This window comes from Melozone crissalis, unplaced genomic scaffold (genome assembly GCF_028551555.1).
Source record: "Melozone crissalis strain CALT ecotype California unplaced genomic scaffold, PUWL_Pcris_2 ptg000066l_1, whole genome shotgun sequence".
NCBI classification, from domain to species: Eukaryota; Metazoa; Chordata; class Aves; order Passeriformes; family Passerellidae; genus Melozone; species Melozone crissalis.
The window spans coordinates 9,196,569-9,218,566 of record NW_026535844.1 but is presented as its reverse complement, the minus strand read 5'-3'; the positions used below and the strand labels follow the sequence as shown (position 1 = coordinate 9,218,566).

The 21,998-nt window shown below is 49.4% G+C and overlaps 1 protein-coding gene and 1 pseudogene across 2 annotated transcripts in view; one reads left to right on the top strand and one right to left on the bottom strand.

Moving 5' to 3' along the window:
* LOC128945492 (class I histocompatibility antigen, F10 alpha chain-like) overlaps positions 1 to 13,310 on the top strand; it is a 55,286-nt gene extending 41,976 nt beyond the window's left edge. Inside the window, exons 3-8 of one of the 2 annotated variants that reach the window (XM_054289260.1) lie at positions 11,495 to 11,770; positions 11,979 to 12,251; positions 12,331 to 12,438; positions 12,538 to 12,573; positions 12,693 to 12,725; positions 13,080 to 13,310. In XM_054289260.1, coding sequence (XP_054145235.1) covers positions 11,495 to 11,770; positions 11,979 to 12,251; positions 12,331 to 12,438; positions 12,538 to 12,573; positions 12,693 to 12,725; positions 13,080 to 13,093 — 740 coding nt within the window. In that variant the 3' untranslated portion in view covers positions 13,094 to 13,310. The remainder of the gene's footprint in view (positions 1 to 11,494; positions 11,771 to 11,978; positions 12,252 to 12,330; positions 12,439 to 12,537; positions 12,574 to 12,692; positions 12,726 to 13,079) is intronic. The other variant, XM_054289261.1, reaches the window with a different exon arrangement.
* Positions 1 to 21,998, bottom strand: part of LOC128945469 (zinc finger protein 208-like) — a 304,103-nt pseudogene that overhangs the window by 206,840 nt on the left and 75,265 nt on the right.

The following is a 21,998-nucleotide window of genomic DNA, read 5'->3' as shown; positions in this document are numbered from 1 at the left end:
TCACTCAATCATGGCAATAATAGATGTCAAAGACACGATTTTTATGATACAGCCAGAAGATATGGACCGTTTTGCCTTCACATGGAAAGGACAGCAATACACTTTCACTAGGCTTCCTCAAGGCTACAAACACTCCCCCACTTTGGTCCACCTTACTTTAGCCCAGGAATTAGGAAAAATACCCAAACCTGACAATGTAGCTGTTTATCAATAGATGATGATATCCTGGTGGCAGGAGATTAAATAGAAGTAGTGGGAGATACCCAACAATAAATAATCTCCCATTTAGAAAGTCTTGATTTGCAAATTCCCTCCGAGAAAATTCAAAAGCCTTCTCAGGAAGTGAAGTTTTTTGGAATTTGCTGGAAAGGAGGTATGACATGTATTCCACCTGATATCCTAACCTCTTTAGATCAGATCAAAATGCCTGAATCCAGGAAAGATCTCCAGTAAACTCTAGGATTATTAGTGTTCTGGAGAAAACACATTCCAGATCTTTCAATAATTGCTAGGCTGCTTTTTGACTTGCTGAGGAAAAGGATGAAATGGGATTGGACTCCTTCTCAGGATGAAGCATTGCAATTACTGATTTTGAAGCAACAGCTTACCAAGCACTGGACCCTGTCCATCCCACAGATCCCTTTCAGGTGGAAAGTGGATTTGCCTCCTCAGGGCTATCAGTACACATTTGGCAGTGGGGTCCTGAGGGTCTGATGAGGCCTGTTGGTTTCTATTCCTGTGGTTTCAAAGATGTTGAGAAAAGATACACCACCTGGGAAAAAGGATTGTTTGTGGTTAGCTTATCTCTCACAGAAGTGGAAAAAATTGCACGACAACAACTAATTGTCTGAGAGGCCCTTTTCAAAGTTATAAAGACACTACTGGGATCCCCCCACCTGACGGGGTGGCCCAGAGGGCCTCAGTTACAAACTGGTATGCTCAGATTGAACATGACTCTAACACTTTCTCCATAACAGAAGGTGCTGTAAAAAATTTAGCGATACAAGAAACTGAGAACTTCGGTTGCAGCCAAAATAAACCTGCCTCTGTAATTAAAGTAGCCCTACCTTTCTCCCCTGAACAATCAGCAAATTCTTGGTTCCCTGATGCCTCTGCTAAATGAGAGGGGAAGGTGTGGAGATACAGAGGCAGAGCCCTCCACATTCCCTCTGGTGAACAAATTATTACTGAGGGAGAAGGCAGCGCTCAGGCTGGGGAGCTGATAGTTGTTTGGAGTGCTTTCCAACGTGAGGTACAGAATACCTCTCCTGTCTGCATCTACACTGACTCCTATCCTGTGTATAAAGGATGTACTGAGTGCCTTCCTTTTTGGCAGCAAAATTATTGAGAAGTTAACAGAATTCCAGTATGGCAAAAGGAAAAGTGGCAAGAAATTTTAAACATCGCAAGCCAAGGGAACTTTGTCGGGGTGGGCAGCCTTTCACCAGACAGATGGAAATCCAGCAGGAAGGTGGAACAAGACTAAGTCCCCTGAAAAGCAACAAATTAGAGAGAACTGGGATCAACCATTAGAATGGCTGCATGTAAAAAGACAGCACACAGATGCAAAAGATTTGTGCAAGGAAGCACTTGCCCAGGGTTGGCTATCACCAGGGAAAGGTGTAAAACATGCGTATCAGCCTGTGAGCAATCACAGACTGGAGACTGGAGAGACATCCTTTGGAAGATAACCCTCTGCATTTAAGAAAGGATAAAGGCTTATGGGATGCATGGCAGGTAGATTATATCAGACCCTTTAAGAAGTCAGAAGGCAAACACTTTGTGCTGGTAGGAGTAGAAATTGTATCTGGGTTGGTCCAGGTCAATGCTTTTAAAAGAGCTACAGAAGATAATACTGTCAAAGCATTGCAGGGATGGTGTGGAATTTTCCCAAAACCATAAGAAATTCATTCTGATAATGGGTCCCACTTCACTGCTAGAATTGTACAGGATTAGTCAAAAAATGAAGGATTAAGTGGACTTTTCACACCCTTTACTACCCTCAAGCTAACGGGATCATAGAAAGGATCAATGGTCTTTTGAAACGACTTTTGAAACCAGAGGAGGGAAATTAGAATGTTTGGTTATGGGAAGCTGTGAAAAGTGTGAATGATAGACGGGGGTAAATGGGTGTCCCAAAATCACTGCTTTTTGCCCGATAACTCCAAGCATAATTGCCTCTCTAGGGAGACCAGATGATTTCAAGATTCCAGCACATTACCCTGGACAACCTGTTCTGGTGGATCTCTCTACTGTAGGGGAAGTACCACTAGTGCTAAAACCCCCTCTGAATAAATACGCATGGGTAGCCTCTGATGCTCTAGGGAGAGATCATCAGATAAATACACACTGGATAATTCCATCATTCTAACTTTTTCTGCCCCTTAGTGGCAGGATTCTGTTGTGTTTACTTTGACAGAAGAACCCCAAGCGACATGAGGATCATCTGAACCATGATAACACTGGTGATACTTTTCTGCATCCTACCACAATTTCATGGACAGAATCTTGCTGAGTGGTTTTGGTCTGAAGCTACCATCCATCACACTAATGTTCTAGGAGCGTATCCCAAGTGTCACCACCTGAACCTAGAGCCTATAGTGCTGCATGACTCGGAGGTATATTGTCCAGGTGAGTGGGGATGGGATTAGAAGGACCGAACTAGAACCCTAACTGGAACAATTGGTGAGTCAATTGTGGTCGCATGCAAAAAAGTGGAAGGATCTCTCTATGAGAAAGCCACCTCCATAACAGTTGCCAGAAAATTTTTAGAACCAGATGGAAAAAACTATTTGCACATCCCTACAACAGAACTGTGTCCTACGACAAAGTGGGAGTGTACCAAACAAATACCCCTCACTCTGTGCTGCCAGCAGGAATATGTTGGTAACTACACTTTAGGCCCCAGAACCAACAATGCAATTACAAAGGATTATAGAAATGCATCAACTGATTGCTGGCATAATTTTACTTTAGCCAAACCAACTTATGTGACACGCCGTTGGCAAAATAACTTGACAGATCCATTAAGTTTAAAAGGCCCGGTTTACAAATTTAAGATAAACGCTATAACAAAGCCCACACTGAGTACAGTAGTTACACCCCAATGGGTAGAAAGGACTGAGAGCGCCCTTAGTGAACTAGGTACTAAATGGCCTTGGTCCCAGGCTTTTGTTCATTTTTCCGAATCCACAGGAAATGTGAAGGATTTAAAACTATCAACTGTTGCTATGCATGAAAATCAGATATACACTAGGCAGGAATGGGAAAACCAAAAAACCTGGCAGCTTCAAGGGATAGTGGGGAAAAAAATTGGTATAGGATCCAAATGATTAATGGTACTACCCATAGTAAGGCAACCTCAATCAGTGTTTTGACAGATCAAACAAATAAGCATGAAAAGGTTTGTACGCACCCAAGTGTACAGGATTGTTGGCACAATTTTACATTAGCACAAACCATAGAAGTGGTTTGTCTTTGGTCCAAAAAATGTAGGCCTGTAGGGCCTACATTTTAAGTTTATAGTAAATGCTATTGCCCAACTTGTTACAATTTACACCACCACCACTCCAGCCCAACCACTGGTTATGTTTAGCCCAAGAATTTTTGAAAATGGACCAGATATAATTAGGAAAACAGGACAACAAAAAATACTGTTCAATCCCGCATGGTCTCTTAAACAAGTCAAATTGCTGATGCAAAATAATGTCTCAGAAATTCAGCCGGCCTGTTCGCCTTTCTTGCAAACTTCCTTTGAGGGTTGGATGACCTGGTTGCAAAAGCAGAACTCTTTTAAAAGATGAATGCTAAGAGACATAACCAGTGTTGTGGGAACAGGATTGGAAATTCTAAAAAGTATTGATTCAGAAGTGAATGAATAAAATTGGCTGCTACAACTAGAGATTTGACCAAATTGTAACAACCATTGCAGTCGTCCGTACTGGCTTTAGGAACACACCAGTGGCTGCTATCAAACATTTTGCCAAGTTGGGAAAAGGTAAAGGTAAATGACCAAAAATTGGTAATTGATGCACTCGGTGCTGCACAAAACAACGTTTCTTTGGCTCTCAGCTGTATCCAGGCACAATTGTGGATGCAGTCAGTTGCTGCCTCAAGTGTAAGAGAAGGTGAAGAAGGCACTTTTCCCACTGAAATTCAGAAAATAATTTGGGACAATGCCACTGATTTTGAAAGAGAATTCCAATCCTGGTGGAACTTAGTGTATTTTACTTACAACCCCATTACAAACACAGCCACGGCTTCTGTGTTAACCATACGTAATGCCTCAGTGCATTTGATAGTTCCTACGATTGCATTAGGGCTGAATCATGATGGAGCTATTCTCTATCCTTCTGAGCATAGGGAATGGGCCCATCAAATTGGTGAGAAATGGCAAACTGTCAATTTAGAATCTTGTATTGTCCGAGAACAACAAGGGTTCATCTGTAAAAGCAATGCAATCATAGCTTAAGACATTTGTTTAGACACAGAGCAAAATATCTGTCATTTTGAAATTTGTCCCAATGAGGCATCTGAAACAGTCCTTATATATATGTAGGCAATGGGTGTGTGCATGCTTCAGAACTGCTTGTGATTTTCTATTTGTAGAGAATGTTGTAGTAGATACTAAAAATGATTCAAATTTTTGTGCTTGTAACTTTACCAAGATTACAGGATGTGATTTCTCTTATGAAGCTCCAGTTACCTCTCACCACCTATTGCAATCTAACTACACACTGATTCACAAACTGATGCCTACTCCTATTGGGATGAATCTTACTTTGGTAAGACAACTGCTGCTCCATTAAAAATCCTCGAAAAGATTAAGAAAAACAGACAGAAAACCCTGGTAACTGTTCATCACAATGTGAGACAGATACACCGTGTTATGGAGAGGGTAAAGAAAGATGCTGAGCACAGGTGGTGAGATACCCTCTTTGGGTGGTCACCTACTGCCACGGGTGTCCAAACAGTGTGTCATCCCATTGTTATCCTTTTGATTCTAATTCTGCTTTGTTTTATCTTGTCAGCAGCCCTATTTGTTATGAATTGGAGGATGATGAAACGGCTGACAAGATTGATGTCTATAGTTCATGCACACAACTTGGCTGATGTCCTCTACACTGTGGACATCCCCAAGTCAGTTGACACAAGGCAATTATGAATTAAGCATATGTGTTTTAGAGCAATCCTTGATTCCAGTTTATGATTTTGTGAGAATTACCTTCGATTTTTAGCGTTTTGTTTTAGAAAATAATTTTAAAGTTAATGCTTATGATTTGTTTATTGCTTTTGCTTTTGATTATTTGTGATTTGTTTCAACCATTTGAAAATTGTTACAAAAATAGCGCTACTTTAATTAATTAACCATTTTGAAAATTGTTATGAAAATAATACTGTTATAATCAATATTAATTATGTTTGTTTATTGTCTCCCTTTTCCCCCTCTTTTTCCTATCCTTTCTTTTCCTCCTTTCTCTCTCTCTCTCTCTCTCTTTCCTCTCTCTGTCATACTGTCCCTGTTTTCCAGGTTATACAACCAATGTACAGCAAGTTCTGCAGACTCATCAACGACACTCCAGAGCCCTGCGGATGAAGATCCCTCAAGACAATAGTGAGTCACGGGGTCGTGTGAGAGTCTGTCTGAAATATCCCTCATCTGCCTCATGATCGTCATTGGGGGGGTCACTGAAAAACAGACCCTTCCTGTCTGAAGTTTCTGAGCCTGTAGGGGAAAGTCATATGCCTGAGACCTGAGAGCGTTGCTAAATTATTGTTTTCACAGGTGCATTTGCTATATGCTTCACTGAGCTCAAAGGGCATTTTGCCCTTTTGCACAATAGCTCTGGAATTCTCCCCACCTCTCGGCCTGGCTGAACTTCTCCTAGGCTTTAGGGTGGTCCCCCCCAAAGAAGACCCCTCCCACTCGTTTATAACAACTGTGACAGACAAACTGAGATGTAAGAGGCCTCTTCATCAAGAGACCGAGACACGAAATCCCTATGTGAGAAGGCCCCTCTCACCTTCTTCCAGAGACTGGGACTGAAACCCCCAAATCAGGGGAGGTCTATGGGGGGGAGAAGGAAAGCTGCCCAAAGCAAGATGGATGTTGCAAGTGCAGGCAGTCAACCACAAAAACAATGGCTCTCACCTATGGCCAAACATGGACTGTGCGTGCCCCTTTCCAAACACCATTCTTTCCCCCCGAAGATACAGTAAACTAACTTTGATTTGGTTGCAAAATTCATCCCCCCTTCCCCCATCAAAAAAGAGTATAATTGGGGTCCAGATGAGCTGGGCCTCTGAGATCTCCCCGGACGTGGCCTGGTGAACTCCATCGGCTGGACATGGAGGGACTTCGCAGTTCGACGTTTGGTAGCTGTATACCCATTCTTTTTCCTCCCTCTTTTCCCTTTTTCCTTGATTCCTCCCCAGTGCGTTTTTGCTGTGGTTATTTCAATAAAGGTGCATTTGTTTTGATTATCGCTGCAAACCCCCTTGTACCGTGTCAGCTCTTTTGCACCCTGAGATCAATCCACGAACCATCACGAAACCCGTTCGTAAGGACAGATCATGACACTCCCAAACTGCGTCCCCGGGATCCGCCCGCCTCTCCCAGCCCCAGACCCCCCTTTCCGTGACTCAGGGACCCCCTGGAGCCCCATTCCTGCCTTTCCCAGCTCCCAGACCCCACTGCCCTCAACACCGGGGACCCCTGGACCCCCTTTGGTGGGCACAGGGACCCCCTGGGTCCCCCATCCCGCCTCTCCCAGTCCCTTCCTTGAACCTTGGACCCTTCCCGGCTCTCTCGGTTTCCTTCCCGACCCTTGGACGCCCCCAGACCCCCCAGTCTCTGCGTCCCCCCAGTTCTCCACCCCCTGCGCGGGGTCCGGGCAGGTCCCGGGGGGTTCAGGGGAATTCCCAGGGTTTCCTCTGTCCCCCCCCCCCCCCCCCACTCCCCGCGCTGCCCCGGTCACTTTCGCGTCTCCCAGGCTGCGGCTCCGGGATCCGCCCGGGGACCGGGGACTGCCCTGGCACCGAGACCCCCTGACCCGCAATTCCCGGGAACGGGGACCCCCCCCGAACTTCCATTTGCGGGCGAACCCCCATTCCAGGGCACAGAGACCCCCTTGAACGTTTCGGGGCACTGGGATCCCCCTGTAACCCCTTCCCGACGCCCGAAATCCCCTGCACCCCCCTTATCTGGAGCCTGGAACCCCCTGAACCCTGAATCCCGGGCACGGAAACCGCCCTGAACCTCGATTTCTGGGCACGGGGACCCTCTGCATCCACTTATCCGGCACCGGGCCCCCCTGAACCTCAATTTTCAGGCAGCAGGACCCCTTGAACCCCGGAATCCGGGAAGTGAAGCCCCCTGAACCCCATTTCCTGGGCACCGGGACCCCAGTGCATCCCGTTATCTGGCCCTGGGACCCCCTGAACCGCCATTCCACTGCATCAGGACTCCCTCGAGCCCCCCATTCATGTCAATGGGGACCCCCTGCACCCTCTTCCCGGTCACTGGATCCCTGCCATGCCATTGTCTGGCACCAGGACACCACTGAACCCCCATTCCGCTGCACCAGGACCCCCGTGCACTCCCTTATCCAGGACTGGAACCCTCCCAAACCCTCCATTCTCACACACCGGGACCCTCCCACACTCCCTTATGCATCATGGGGATTGCCCTGTACCTCTTTATCCATCACGGGGATCCCCCTGCACGCCCTTATCCAGCCCCAATGCCCCCCCCGCACCCCCTTTCCCGGCCCTCCCCCTCTCAGACACCCCAGCCCCCGCTTTTCCTTGACCCCGGCACCCCCTGAACCCCCACTCCTGCCTTCCCCAGCCCCCACCCATCACCTTCCTCAACACTGGGGATCTGCCCGTGCACCCCCTTTCCTGGGCACAGGGATGCCTTGCACCCCCCACTGCCCTCACCCCCATCCCCTGACCTGGGACCCACTGAACCTCCGTTCCCGGCATGGGGACCCCCTGCACCCCCTAATCCGGGACTGGGACCCCTTCCTGGACCCCCCTCACACCCCCCCCGGGACCTCCCGCACCCCTCTCCGGCCCTCCCGCCCTTCCCAGATCCCAGACCCGCCCTTTTCCTTCCCCTTTGCGCCCCCAGATCTCACAAATTTCCGGGTCCCCCCAGTTCTTCACTCCCGGCGCTTCCTTAAGGGGGTCCCAGGGGTTCCCAGGTGGTTCTCAGAGGGCTCCAGGGCGGTCGCAGCGAGGATCCAGAGGGATCCAGAGGGATTCTCTGCAATTCCCCCGTCCCCTCCCCTCCCCGCCCCGCCCTCCTCGGTCCCTTTCGCTTCCGCGTCCCAACCTGCGAGACCGAGATCTGCCCGGCGACCGATGACGTCACTGACAGATCAGACTGCCATTGGCGGGCAGGAAATAGCGAGGCCAGTGGCGAGGTCGGAGGCTGCTCTGGGGGCGGTGTCAGGTCTGGGGCGGGGTCAGGTCTGTGGGCGGGGCCGCAGCGGAGCAGCGCCATGGTTCCAGAGCTGGGTCTGGGGCTGCTCTTGGGGCTCCTGGGGGACCCGGGGGGCGCGACCAACGGTGAGTGGGAACCCCGAAACCGGGAAACCCCTGAACTTCCATTTCTGGGCAGCGGAACCCTCCTGAACTTCCATTACCGGGCACCGGGAACCCCCCGAACTTCCATTTCCGGGCACCGGGAACGCCCTAGACTTCCATTCCTAGGCAGGGGAATTCCCCTGAACCACCATTTTGGGTCTTCTGATTCCCCTCCATCCCCTTCCCCAGCACCGGGACCCCTCTGTACCCCCTCATGTGGCACCGGGACCCCCCTGAACCCCCTGAACCGCCATTCCCGGGCATCAGAATCCACTGAGCCCCCATTCCTGAGCACGGGGACCCCTTGAGCGCCCATTTCTGGGCATAGGGACCCCCGTGATCCCCCTTCCCCAGCATCGGGACCCCCTGAATCGCCATTTCCCGACACCGAGACCCACTCGAACCCCGAATTCTGGGAAGAGAATCCTCTGAACCCCCATTCCTGGGCAGGGAAAGCTCCTGAGCCCCCATTCCTGGGCACGGGGACCTCCATGAACGTTCATTTCCTGGCAGTGCGGCTCCCCTGCACCCCCTTATCTGGCCCCGGGACCCACCGGATCTCCCATTTCTGGGGTTCAGGATCCCTTTAAAACCCGAATCTCGGCACGGGAACCCCCCTGAACCCCCATTTTTGGGCACGGGGCCACCCCTGAATCTCCATTCCCGGGCATCGGGACGCCCCTGCACCCCCTAATCCGGGACTGGGCTCCCCCTGCACCCCCGTCAGTGCTCTGGGACGCCCCTGTCCCCCTTTTCGGGCATCTTACTTTTCCCAGACTCCAGATCCTTTGACTCTTTCCCTTGACTTTTGGACCCCTCAGGTCTGCCAACTTTCCGTGTCTCTCCCGTTTTCCTCTCCCACCTCTTCCTGAAACGGGGTTCTAGGCGTTTTAGGGGAGTCGCAGGGGGCATCCAGAGGGATCCAGATGAACTCCCTGGAATTCCCCCTTTCCCCATCCCCTTCCCCCGCGTTCCCTCAGTCTCTTTCTCGTCTCCCAAGCTGCGTCCCCGGGATCCACCCGCCTCTCCCAGACCCAGACCCCCCTTTCCGTGACTCAGGGACCCCCAGGAGCCCCATTCCTTCCTTTCCCAGCTCCCAGACCCTACTGCCCTCAACACCGGGGACCCCTGGACCCCCTTTGGTGGGCACAGGGACCCCCTGGATCCCCCTATGCCACCTCTCCCAGTCCCTTCTTTGAACCTTGGACCTTTCCTGGCTCTCCTCATTCCCCATCCTTCCTCCCCCGCCAATCTCTGCACCTTTCCAGTTCTCCATCCTCTGACATCTGGTGGGGAGTCCCAGGGGGGTCCCAGGGGGGATTCTGGGCCCCAGGACCCCCCTGAATTTTCAGTTCTGGGCACTGGGACCTCCCTGCACCCTTTTTCCCATCCATCCTTTCTTCCCCAGTCCCCAACCCCCCCTTTTCCTTGTCTCTGAGATCACCTGGACCCCATTCCTGCTTTTCTCAGCCCCCAGCCCCCCCTTACCTCTGCATCAGGGATCCCTGAACCTCCTATTCCCATGTCCTCCCATCTTGTGACCTCTTTCCTTGGCACTGGGGACCCCTGGACTCCCTTTCCTGGGCACAGGGATCCCCTGGAACCCCCATCCCACTTTCCCAGTCCCTGCCCCCCCCATCCCCTTCCATAACCCTGGAACCCCCCGAGCCCCCATTCCTGGACACCAGGACCCCCTGCAGGCCCTTTCCTGTCCATCCCACCTCTCCCACCCTGCACACTCTTTCCTTGGCCCCAGGATCCCCAAACCCCTTCCCAGCTCTCCCAGTTCCCCTTTCATTGTTCCATGATCCCCTCAACCCCCCCAAATCTCCGTGTCCCCCCAGTTCTCCACTCCCTGCATTACCTGCAAGTGGCAGTGTCAGAGCCCAGCCCGGGAATCCCCCAGTACATGTCCATGGGGTACCTGGATGGGATCCCCTTCGTACGTTATGACAGCGAGAGGGGCTGGGCAGAGCCGCTGACACAGTGGATGAAGGATGGAGCCGAGCCGGAATATTGGGAAAGGCAGACCCAGATCAATGAGGGGAACCAGCACGTGGCTGCCAGGAACCTGGAGACACTGCAAGAGCGATATAACCAGAGCGGGGGTGAGTAGGGGGAGCTGTGGGGCTGGGATGGGATCTGTGGGGCTGGAAGGGGAATTGTAGGGCTGGGATGGGGATCCATGGGGATGGGATGGGATCTGTAGGTCTCGGATGTGGATTCACAGGGCTCCAGGTGTTTGAAATGGGGATCCATTCGGCTAGGATGGGACATCTTGTGATCCATGGGTTGGGATATGGATCCATGGGCCTGGGATGGGATCTATGGGCTTGGGTTGTGATCCATGGGGCTGGGATGGGAACTGTGGGGCTGGGATAGGAACTGTGGGACTAAGATGGGGATCCATGGGGTTAGGATGGGGATTTGTGGGGCTGGGGTGTGATCTATAAGTCTCAGGTGTGCATTCACAGGGCTCCAAGGGGCTGAAACAGGGATCCATTAGGCTGGGATGGAATATCTTGTAATCCATGGGGCTGGGATTGGATCCATGGGGCTGGGCTGGGCTGGGATGGGATCCGTGGGGATGGGATTGGATCCGTAGGGCTGAGATGGGATGGGATCCATGGGGCTGGGATTGAATCTATAGGGTTGGGATGTGCATCCGTGGGGCTGGGATGGGATCTGTAGGGCTGGGTTGGGATCTGTTGGGTTGGGATCCATGGGATTGGGATGGGATCTGTGGGGCTGAGTTGGGATCCATGGGGTTGGGATGTGGATCCATGGGGCTCCAAGGGGCTGGGAGGAGGCTCTGTGGGTCTCCATTAGACTCTGGGGCTCCATAGGGCTCTGTGGAGCTGGGACACAATTCCACGGGTCTCTGTGGGTACAATCCCCCCAGGTCTCCACACCGTACAGCGGCTTTCTGGCTGTGAACTCCTGTCCGATGGGAGTGTCCGTGGGTCCCGCTGGGAGGGCTACGACGGAAGGAATTTCATCTCCTTTGACCTGGGATCCGGGAGATTCATGGCAGCCGACAGCGTTGCTGAGATCACCAGGAGGCGCTGGGAACAGGATGGGACCGTGGCTGAGAGGCACCTGAATTACCTGAAGCACGTCTGCCCCGAATGGCTCCGGAAATACGTCAGATACGGGCAGAAGGAGCTGGAGCGCAAAGGTGGGAGCAGAATTCCTGTGGGGATTTGGAATTTCGGAATGGAGGACTTGGGAACATGGTCATTACTGTGGGAATTCCGTGGGTAGATCTCGCCAACATCACATTCCCATCAAATTTCATAGTCAGATCTCACTCTTATCCCATTCAAGTGGGAATTCCACGAGTAGAGTTCACCCCAATGGTGAATTCCACTATTATCCCATTCCAGAGCCCCCTGATGTCCACGTGTCCGGAAGAGAGGAACACGGGACGCTGATCCTTTCCTGCCACGTGTACGGATTCTACCCCAACACCATCGCAGTCAGCTGGATGAAGGGGGGTGAAACCTTGGATCAGGAGACGGAGTGGGGCGGCATCGTTCCCAACAGCGACGGCACCTTCCACACCTGGGCCAGGATCGAGGCGCTGCCGGAGGAGCGGGAGCAGTACCGGTGCAGGGTGGAGCATCCCGGAATGCCAGAGCCCGGGATCTTCGCTTGGGGTGAGGCTGGGAATGTGGGGATTGGGAATTTGGAATTCCCAAATGGGGATTCCCATCCTCACTATCCCACGTTTCCCAGAGAGGACATCTGGCAGGAATCTCACCGTGGTGGTCACTGTGTCCGTCATCGCTGCCATCCTCATTCTCATCGTCCTCATCGGATTCGGCGTCTGGAAGCTCCAATCCGGTAACACACGGGATGGGGGTCGGGAAGGGACACGGATCCACCCAGCAACCGTTCTGGGAATCCTGTGCCACTGACACTGATCCCACTTTGTTTCCACAGGGAGGAGGGACAGGAATGGATACAACCCGGCAGCTGGTGAGTTCCAGTGGTGGATCCAGCTCTGGATCCCCTCTGTGCGGATTCCAGGATAGATCCTGGGGTTAATCCCACTGTGTGATCCGTGGTGGCATCTCATGGATCTTCTCTTTCTGCAGGAAAAGATGTGGGAACCAATGGCTTGAGCACAGGTATGGAGCAGGATCAGGGTGAGATTCCAGAGGGGGATCGGGGCAGGATGGACAGACTGGGATCGGGGAGGAATTCTGGATCAGAGCAGGGTCCAGAGTGGGATCAGGTGGAATTGTAGAGTGGGATTGGGGCTGGATTCTGGAGTGGGATCAGGAGGGATGGATGGAGCAGGGTTGTGGCAGAGTGGATGGAGTGGGATCGGGTGGGATGGATGGAGCAGGGTTGCAGCAAGATTGGGGTGGGATCACGTGGGATTCTGGAGCATCTCCTGCTCTCCATGGGTTCCAGCCAGGCCAACCTGTGGAATGGGGACAGGGACAGGGTGACACCATGACCCTCTCTCATCCTGGCAGGAATCGCCGCCTGAGCAATCCATGGAGTTGGATCTGGCCCCTTCCCTCTTCCCTGGAAAGCTGAGAGCTGCCAGCAGAGCTCATCCCACTGCTCCCACCCACCCCACAGCTCTTGCTAACAGATCCATTTCCCATTTTCCAATGTTTTAAAGGCAAGAACCACAAATATTCACCATGCTTCACTTCTGGTGTGAAACTATCCTGCTTTGGGCAATAAATCTGGGTTCCCTCCTTCAGTGTCTGGCAGTTCATCTCTGGGAGCCAGGAATGGGAATGGGGTCACTGGAGCAGGGATGGGGACACCAGGAGCAGGATGGGGAGATCAGGAGCTGGACTGGGACACCAGGAGCAGGATGGGGGCTTGCCAGCCACACCCGGCTCCATCTCCCAGGATTAATTTCCCGCTCCGTGTCCCATGTCTGAGGTGTCCCCAAGAGGGTTTGGCCACGCTGGGCTCCTGGAGGGACAGTCAGATGGGGGGAGGGGTCAGGCCAAGCGTTTTTGTCCCCAGAGGTCCTTGAGTGTCCCAAAATCAGGGCTCAGGATCTCAGAGTGGTTCCCTGGCCATGACCACGGCCATGACATGAGCATGAGATGGCCGTGAGAATGACCATGAGTGACACAACCCTGAGATGACCATGACCATGGGATGACCATGACTGTGACCATGACCATGACACAACCACAACCCTGACCATGAGATGATTTGGACCAAGAGATGACCATGGCTTGGCCATGGCACAACTATGGCCTTGAGGTGACCCTGACGTGATCGTGGCCATGAGATGACCATGAAGTGACAATGACATGATCATGAGATGACCATTGCAGTGACGTGACCCTGAGCATGAGATGATGGTGATCAGGAAATGACCATGACCATCACTGTGAGATGGCCATGACCATGAGATGACCACAAGATGATTATGACAATGGGATGACCATGAGATGACCATGACACCACCATGGCCATGAAATTATGAAGGCTTTGAGATGACCATCACTATGACTATGACACGATCTTGACCAAGAGGTGACCATGAGATGACCACAATCGTCTCACACCATGGCTATGTGGTGATCATGACCATGAAATGATCATGACGCAGCCATGGCTGTGAGACAATTGTGACCATGAGGTGACTGTGAGATGACCATGAGATGATCATGACCATAAGGTGATGGTGATGACCATAACTGTGGGGAATAAGCCTTACAGAATAAGGACCTTTCCCACCTTTGTTCAATCCTGTTCACTTCTGTTCACCAAAAGGCATTCTGGGGAGGTTCAGCTGTGGGTCGATGGCCACATGGTGGTTGGTGGTTGCCTCATGTGTGAGGCAGGGATTGGCTGAGGAGATGCGTGGACACCACATGATCAGAGAGCTGATTGGGTAAAGCTGATTGGACAAATCAATAGCAACACTGCAGTGGCAGGCAAACAATGCATGCTTATTTTTGTAAAGTTTGGGGCAAGTTTTGAATATAAAAAAGATCAGCTGGTTACAACAAATGAACTTCTTTGGAACAAGCAAGGAGGTCCATGTGTCCTTGTTCCCCATTGCTGTGCATGACCATGAGGTGACCATGACCATGACTGTGATCATGACACAACCATGACCATGAGATGACCATGATGATTATGGCCATGAGTTGACCATGAGATGATCTTGGGATGACCATGACATGTGAGGACCATGACTGTGACCATGTCCACGATATGATCATGACCGTGAGAGGACTGTGACCATCGCATGACCATGACATAGCCATGAGCATGAGATAGTGACCATGAGAGGACCATGACCTTGAGGTGATCAGGGGATGACCATGAACATGAGATGGTGATGGTGCTCAGGAAATGACCACGACCATGACATGACTATGACCATGAGCTGACCATGAGATGACCATGATCATTTAATGACCGTGAGCATTTCACGACCATGACACAGCTGTGAGGTGATCAAGGTCATGAGATGACCATGATTTGACCATGGCCATGGGGTCATAAAGACCACGAGATGAGCAAGAGATAACCATGGCCATGAGACAACATATAACAATGAGACAACCATGACCATGAGATGATTGTGACCAAGAGATGACAATGATATGACCACAACACAACCATGGCCATGAGACCACTGTGACCATGAGGTGATTCTGAGATGACAGTGAGATGACCGTGACCGTGAGGTGACCATGATGTGATCATGTGATGACCCTGACCATGTGGTGACCATGACCGTGAGATAACCATGGCAGGACTATGAATATGAGATGACCAAAACAGAACCCTGACATGACCATGACATGACCTTGGCTGTGAGACAATAGGGACCACGAGGTGAGTGTGAGATGACCATGAGATATCCATGACCATGAGATGATGGTGATCAGGAAATGGCTGTGACCTTGAGATTATCATGACCATGACACAACCACAGCCATGAGATGACCATGATATGATTGTGGCCATGAGTTGACCACAAGACGATCATGATTTGACCATGACCACACAATGACTTTGACTATGACCATGGCATGGCCATGGTCATGAGATGACCATTATAATGAGATGACCGTGAATGTGAGGTTACTGTGAGCATGTGATGACTGTGACCAAGAGATGACCATGAGATGACCATGCTCGTGAGACCATCATGATCTATTTTCAAATAGAGATGGGTTGGTGGGAGATGTGGTAGTTGGAGGCCACTTGGGGCATAGTGATCATGGAATGATAAAATTCTCAATATTTGGTAAAGTCAAGAGGAGCATTAATAAGACTTTTACACTGGACTTTTGGGAGGCAGACTTTGGCCTATTCAGGAGACTTATTGAGATAGTTCCTTGGGATGTAGTCCTTATAAACAAAGGAGTTCAGGAAGGGTGGGCATGCTTCAAAATGGAGATCCTGAGGGCACAAGAACTGACTGTCTCTGTGTGCCAAAAGATGAGTCGAAGAGGCAAATATCTAGCCTGGATGGGCAAGGAGGTTTTGGAAGAACTCAGTGTGGAGAGGTTGGTTAATAACTGGTTAAGTGAGAAAGGCCATCCTGACATAATGCCGCTGGTTAAGCTTGAAAGGGAGGTCAGCAGTCTCTGATTCAGTGACTGCTGACAAGCAAGAATGCCGGATGGCCTTGCTGCAACATGAGGAAAGGGAGGTGAGATTAGTCCTGAATATCTGCAGAATGTAACAGAAGAATAAGCACAAGAATGTAGAAGTAGGTGTAGTTGCTGATATGTAACTAACCAATCCTGAGCTCCACTTTTGCAATATGTATGAAGCTTATTAAGAACTATATTTAACCCGCCGTATTCGATCAATAAATTGGACTTGGATGAACCAATTGGTGTCTGGGTCTCCTTCCCCCGACAAATGGTGGAGAATGCGGGCAGCACTCTGAATGTTCGCTTTCTTGGATTATAAATTCGCCACGGTCGAGGAAGTTGGGTGAGAGTCCTTGCAGCCGGGACAGTGCCGGATTTTAAAAGCACCCTTGAGGATCACAAAGGTGACTCAAGTCTCTACATGTCGCAGGAGCCTGGAAGGCTGCGACAGCGCGCGCTGATATATAGGTATGGATAGGCAAGCAACATACGACCTCTTCTCCTCATATTTAGAAAGGCGAGGAGTAAAAAGGATAGATTTAAAAAAGGAATTACCAGGGTTATTAGCTTATGGTCATTCTAAAGGGATTTTTGCTAACCCACATACAGTTCATGAGATAGCAGAGTGGAAAAAGTTTGAGGATATCCTGTGGGATGCAGTGTTAGATGATGATAAGTCAGCAAAGAAATTTGGCAAGTTATGGCGGGTGGTGTATAATACGTTGCTTCAGCAGGTCTCTGAGAGAAAGGCAGCAGAAAGGGCAACAGAAGCTTATAAGAAGAATATAGGGTATGGTCGTGAGGATGATCCCCTGGCACCTTCTGTAACTCAGATACTTATGCCTAAGAGTCCCCAGCAGAGTGGTGTGCAGGAATTTCCTATAAATAGTGTGGAATCGTCTGCACCTTTACTGTTGGGGGAGGAGGGCAAGTTGGATGGTGGAGGTAAGAGCTCGCCTCAGCCGCCAGCTTCAGGCAGGTTGGATGGTGGGGGTGGGGGCAAGCCAGCTTCACCTCCGTCTCCAGCTTTGCCTCCGCCGCTTCCCCCGTGAGAGTCGGCTTCGGTGGGGGGGTCGCTTCCCCCGCGCGAGCCGGCTCCGGTTTCACCTTCGGCTTCGATGGGGGGGGGGGGGCACTTCCCCCGCGCGAGCCAGCTCCGGTTTCACCGGCTTTGCCTCCGCCGCTTCCCCAGAATGAGTCAGCACCGGCGGGGGGGCCGACTTCCCCGCCGGAAAGCTCGGTGTCTCTACCGAAATGCCAGCAGCATAGCACCCTTAAAAAGTCAGATCCTATCCCGGGGGCACACAGTGACCTATGGGGGGAGATGGCTAAGCAGAGAAGGGAAGCTTGGGCTGCTGTGGCAAAAGAAGTAATGCAATGGGGGACGGCGAGGCGATGGAGGTAGCCTCTAGTCTTGCATGTCCGGTTACATATACACCACAATATGATGCACAGGGGAACCTTACGCATAATATAGCAGCCTATGAGCCTTTAGACTGGAAGTTGTTAGCTCAGTTACATTCTACAGTTAGTCAGTTTGGAGTAAAAAGTGAACCTGTTAGGCAAATGTTAGATTACCTTTTTAATACTCAGATTTTATGTCCAAATGATTTAAGAGGAATAGTTCGGTTGATATTTACTCAACATCAGCAGTTATTGTTTAATGCACACTGGCAAGCTATGGTTAATGAGTCAGTTGCTGTGCAGCGAGCTCAAGGAGATCCATTACATGGAGTGACAGTAGATGAGCTTATGGGTTTAGGGGCATTTTTGCGTACAGAGGCACAGATGATATCGGGAGCAGATAAGCTTAGAGAGTCTATGTGGTTAGTGCGTGCTGCAATAGATATGGTTAAAGAACCAGGAGGGTTACCGGCTTATATGGGCATTAAACAAGGTAGAGAAGAATCATTTGGGAATTTTATAGACAGGGCAGCTACTGCTATAGATCGGGCTGGTGTTGCGGACTACATGAAGGGGGCGCTATTGAAGCAGTGTGCGTTACAAAATAGCAATCCAGCAACACAAAGAGTGTTAGCTACTTTAGGGGCAAATTGGACCATTGAGGAAGCATTAGAGCGAATGGCATTAATGCCAACAGCTTCACAGGCATTTATAATAGATGCACTAAAGGAGCTAGGGTTAGGATTACAAAAGCAAGCAGAGTCTACTCAAAGTCAAGTGTTAGCTGCTCTTGCTCCTCTCCGAAGTGGCTCACTGGCGGTCACGCAGAGCTCGAGACCATTCCTCAAGTGCTACAGATGTGGCAGTGAGGGACATACGCGACGAACGTGTCGAGCAACCGGGATATGGTGTCACAACTGCCGATCCAGTTCCCACAACTCTACAGCTTGTAGGCGCCGGTTGGGAAACTATCCCAGGAGCGCGCAGCAGGCGAGCCGCGCCCAGACACAAGTAGCCGCCGTGACATTGGAGACACCAGCTGCCGACGCAACATCGCTGCCCCCTCCTGTCTGCAACCAGCCACAGCAGGGAGCCTCGGCTTGGACTTATCAGCAGCAGTAGACGTCACATTAATGATGAATCAGCCTGAGAGGATACCAACTGGAGTAAAGGGTCCTCTCATTTTGAATGAACAAAAATGTGGAGCATTGTTATTAGGACGTTCTTCAACAACTATGCTGGGATTATTTGTATTGCCTGGTGTTATCGATGCGGATTATACAGGGGAAATACAAATTATGGTTTACACCCTTTATCCTCCTATTAAAATAACAAAAGGACAACGCATTGCACAATTAATACCACTATCACAAATGACATCTGGTATACCATCATTTACTGGACAAACGCGGGATGAAAAAGGTTTTGGCTCTACTGGTGTTACACTTTTGACTGTGGATTTACAAAATAGACCAAAACAAAAGGTGGAAATTACCCATGGACATCAAAGCATAACCCTTTATGGATTATTGGATACAGGAGCAGATACCAGCATTATTTCTCCAGAAGCATGGCCTCAACATTGGCCTCTATTCCCATCATCAAATATGCTCACTGGAGTAGGAGGATTTACATTAGCAAGTAGATCACCACTTTTGTTAGTGTGTATTGATGATCAACAAGTATCTGCTGTGTTTTCAGTTGTTCAATTACCTCCTACAGTTTCTTGTTTAATTGGAAGGGACATTTTAACACAATTGGGAGTGGTGTTAACTAATCATCACCCTTTGGGGTAATTGCCATTGCTTGGACTTTCCCCATTCCACTCACCTGGAAAACGGACACACCGGTGATGGTTAAGCAATGGCCATTAAAAGGGGAGAGTCTTATGCATGCCCATGAATTGGTAAAGGAACAATATTCACAGGGACACTTACGACTTTCTACGAGCCCCTGGAATACACCTATTTTTGTTATCAAGAAGAAATCAGGGAAATATCGTTTGATACATGATTTACGGGCTGTAAATGAACAAATGGAACCAATGGGGGCCTTACAGCCTGGTCTTCCAAATCCAGCTATGATCCCAGAACACTGGCCACTTTTAATTATTGATCTAAAGGATTGTTTTTTCACTATTGGGCTACATCCTGATGATATGAAGAGATTTGCTTTTACTTTACCGGCAATAAATCGTGGAGAGCCAGATAAAAGATTTGAATGGACGACTCTTCCGCAAGGGATGCGCAATTCCCCTATGTTATGTCAGCTTTATGTTGATGCTGCATTACAGCCACTACATCGCAGATGGCCAGCAACTATAATATATCATTACATGGACGATATTTTGTTTGCACAGCAACAACCATTCTCCTCTCTGCAGATTGACAGTATTAGAGATACTCTTTCAGCATATTCGCTTGTTATTGCTGCTGAGAAAATTCAGACCACCACACCATGGAAATATCTGGGATGGACTTTAACAGATCAAAAAGTAATACCTCAAATATTGGAATTACAATTGGACATTAAAACTTTGCATGATGCACAGAAGTTGCTGGGAGATTTACAGCGGTTAAAACCTATTGTGGGAATACCAAATCATTTGTTAGAAACCCTACGGCCTTTGTTAAAGGGTATTGATCCTACTACTCCTGTACACCTGACAAAGGAGCACCACCTCGCCTTGCAACAAATTAGTAATTGTGTACAACAGGGATATGTGTCTCGTCGACAACTCGACTGCCCTATTGACCTTACTATTTGGAATAGTCCTTGCCATTTGCTTGGTGCTCTCTCTCAACAACAGGAGAAAACGGGGGAGATACGAGTTCTGGAATGGTTGTCACCATCACTACAACATAAGACAACAATATTCTCAAAAATTGAACAATTGGCTGTGTTAGTCAAAAAAGGGCGTCTCAGAGTTATTGAAGTGGATGGTCGAGAACCTGCTACCATTAGATTGCCTATGGAGAAAGAAACTTTGGACTGGTACTTGATTAATTCAAAGAATTTGCAGGAAGCATTATTAGCATCATCTGCTAAAGTAGAAACCAGCAAATTAGTGCCTAAAGTTTTGCAATGGATGACAGAATGGAACTGGATTACTCGACCATTGAGAGAAGAACGCCCTATAGAAGGAGCTATTACAACTTTTACAGATGCGGGAAAGAAATCAAGGCGTGCTGCTGTCACCTGGCAAGAAAAAGGACAATGGAAGCATCAACTTCTTACAACAGATCCTGCAGATAGCTTACAAACTTTGAAATTGTTGGCAGTAGTATGGGCAGTGTCTAATTTACAGGAGCCTTTAAATGTGGTCACAGACTCTATGTATGTTGCCGGAGTAGCCAGACGAATAGAGGAAGCAGCAATTAAGGAAGTGAATAATAAATGATTGTATGAGTTATTGATACAATTAAGGAAAGCTTTACGAGAAAGAAGTGCAGCGTATTCTGTGATTCATATTAGGAGCCATAAATGGTCTGAAGGTTTAGGAGAAGGGCATGAACGTGCAGACAAATTGGTTACTTTACCCATTGATAACTCTTGTCCTATTGACAAGCATACATTGGCCAGAGAAGCACATAGCAGACATCATCAAAATGCAAGAGGGCTTGCAAAACATTTTGAGCTGAGTTTATCAGAAGCTAAAGCCATTGTTAGAGCATGTCCAATATGTAGTTATCATAATGAGGGAATAGGTTTAGGCATGGGAGTTAATCCTCGAGGTTTGGAAATAAATGAAAAATGGCAAATGGATGTTACACAGGTACCTAGATTTGGTAAAGTTAAGTGTGTGCATGTCACTGTAGATACATATAGTCACTACATATGGGCTACGGCTCAAGCAGGACAAAAAGCTACACATGTTATCAGGCACCTGTTAAGTTGCTTTGCTGTTATGGGAGTTCCAAGAAGTATCAAAACGGATAATGGTCGAGCTTATGTGTGTGCTAGGGTCCAGAAATTCTTAAATCGGTGGTCCATTAAGCATGTGACAGGTATTCCACACTCTTCTACTGGACAGGCAATAGTGGAAAGAGCAAACGGTACCCTTAAATGGTATATTGAGAAGCATCAAGATTTAACAGACCCACAATCATGTTTGGCTAAGGTTCTGTATGTGATCAATCATTTATGTATTTTTGGAGAAGATGATACCCCTCCTGCGATTAAACATCATCCGAGGTCAGGTCAGAAAAATATTGAGGAGACAGAGGTCTGGGTTAGGTATAAGAACCCGAGTACAGGATTATGGGAAAAACCTGTGAAAGTATTATATTGGGGTCGGGGGTATCTTTGTGTTTCTTCACCTACAGGGCCTTTGTGGGTGCCTGCTAAGTGGACTAAACCTGTTTTTGATGCAGCGTCTGGTGGACCGCCTCACGG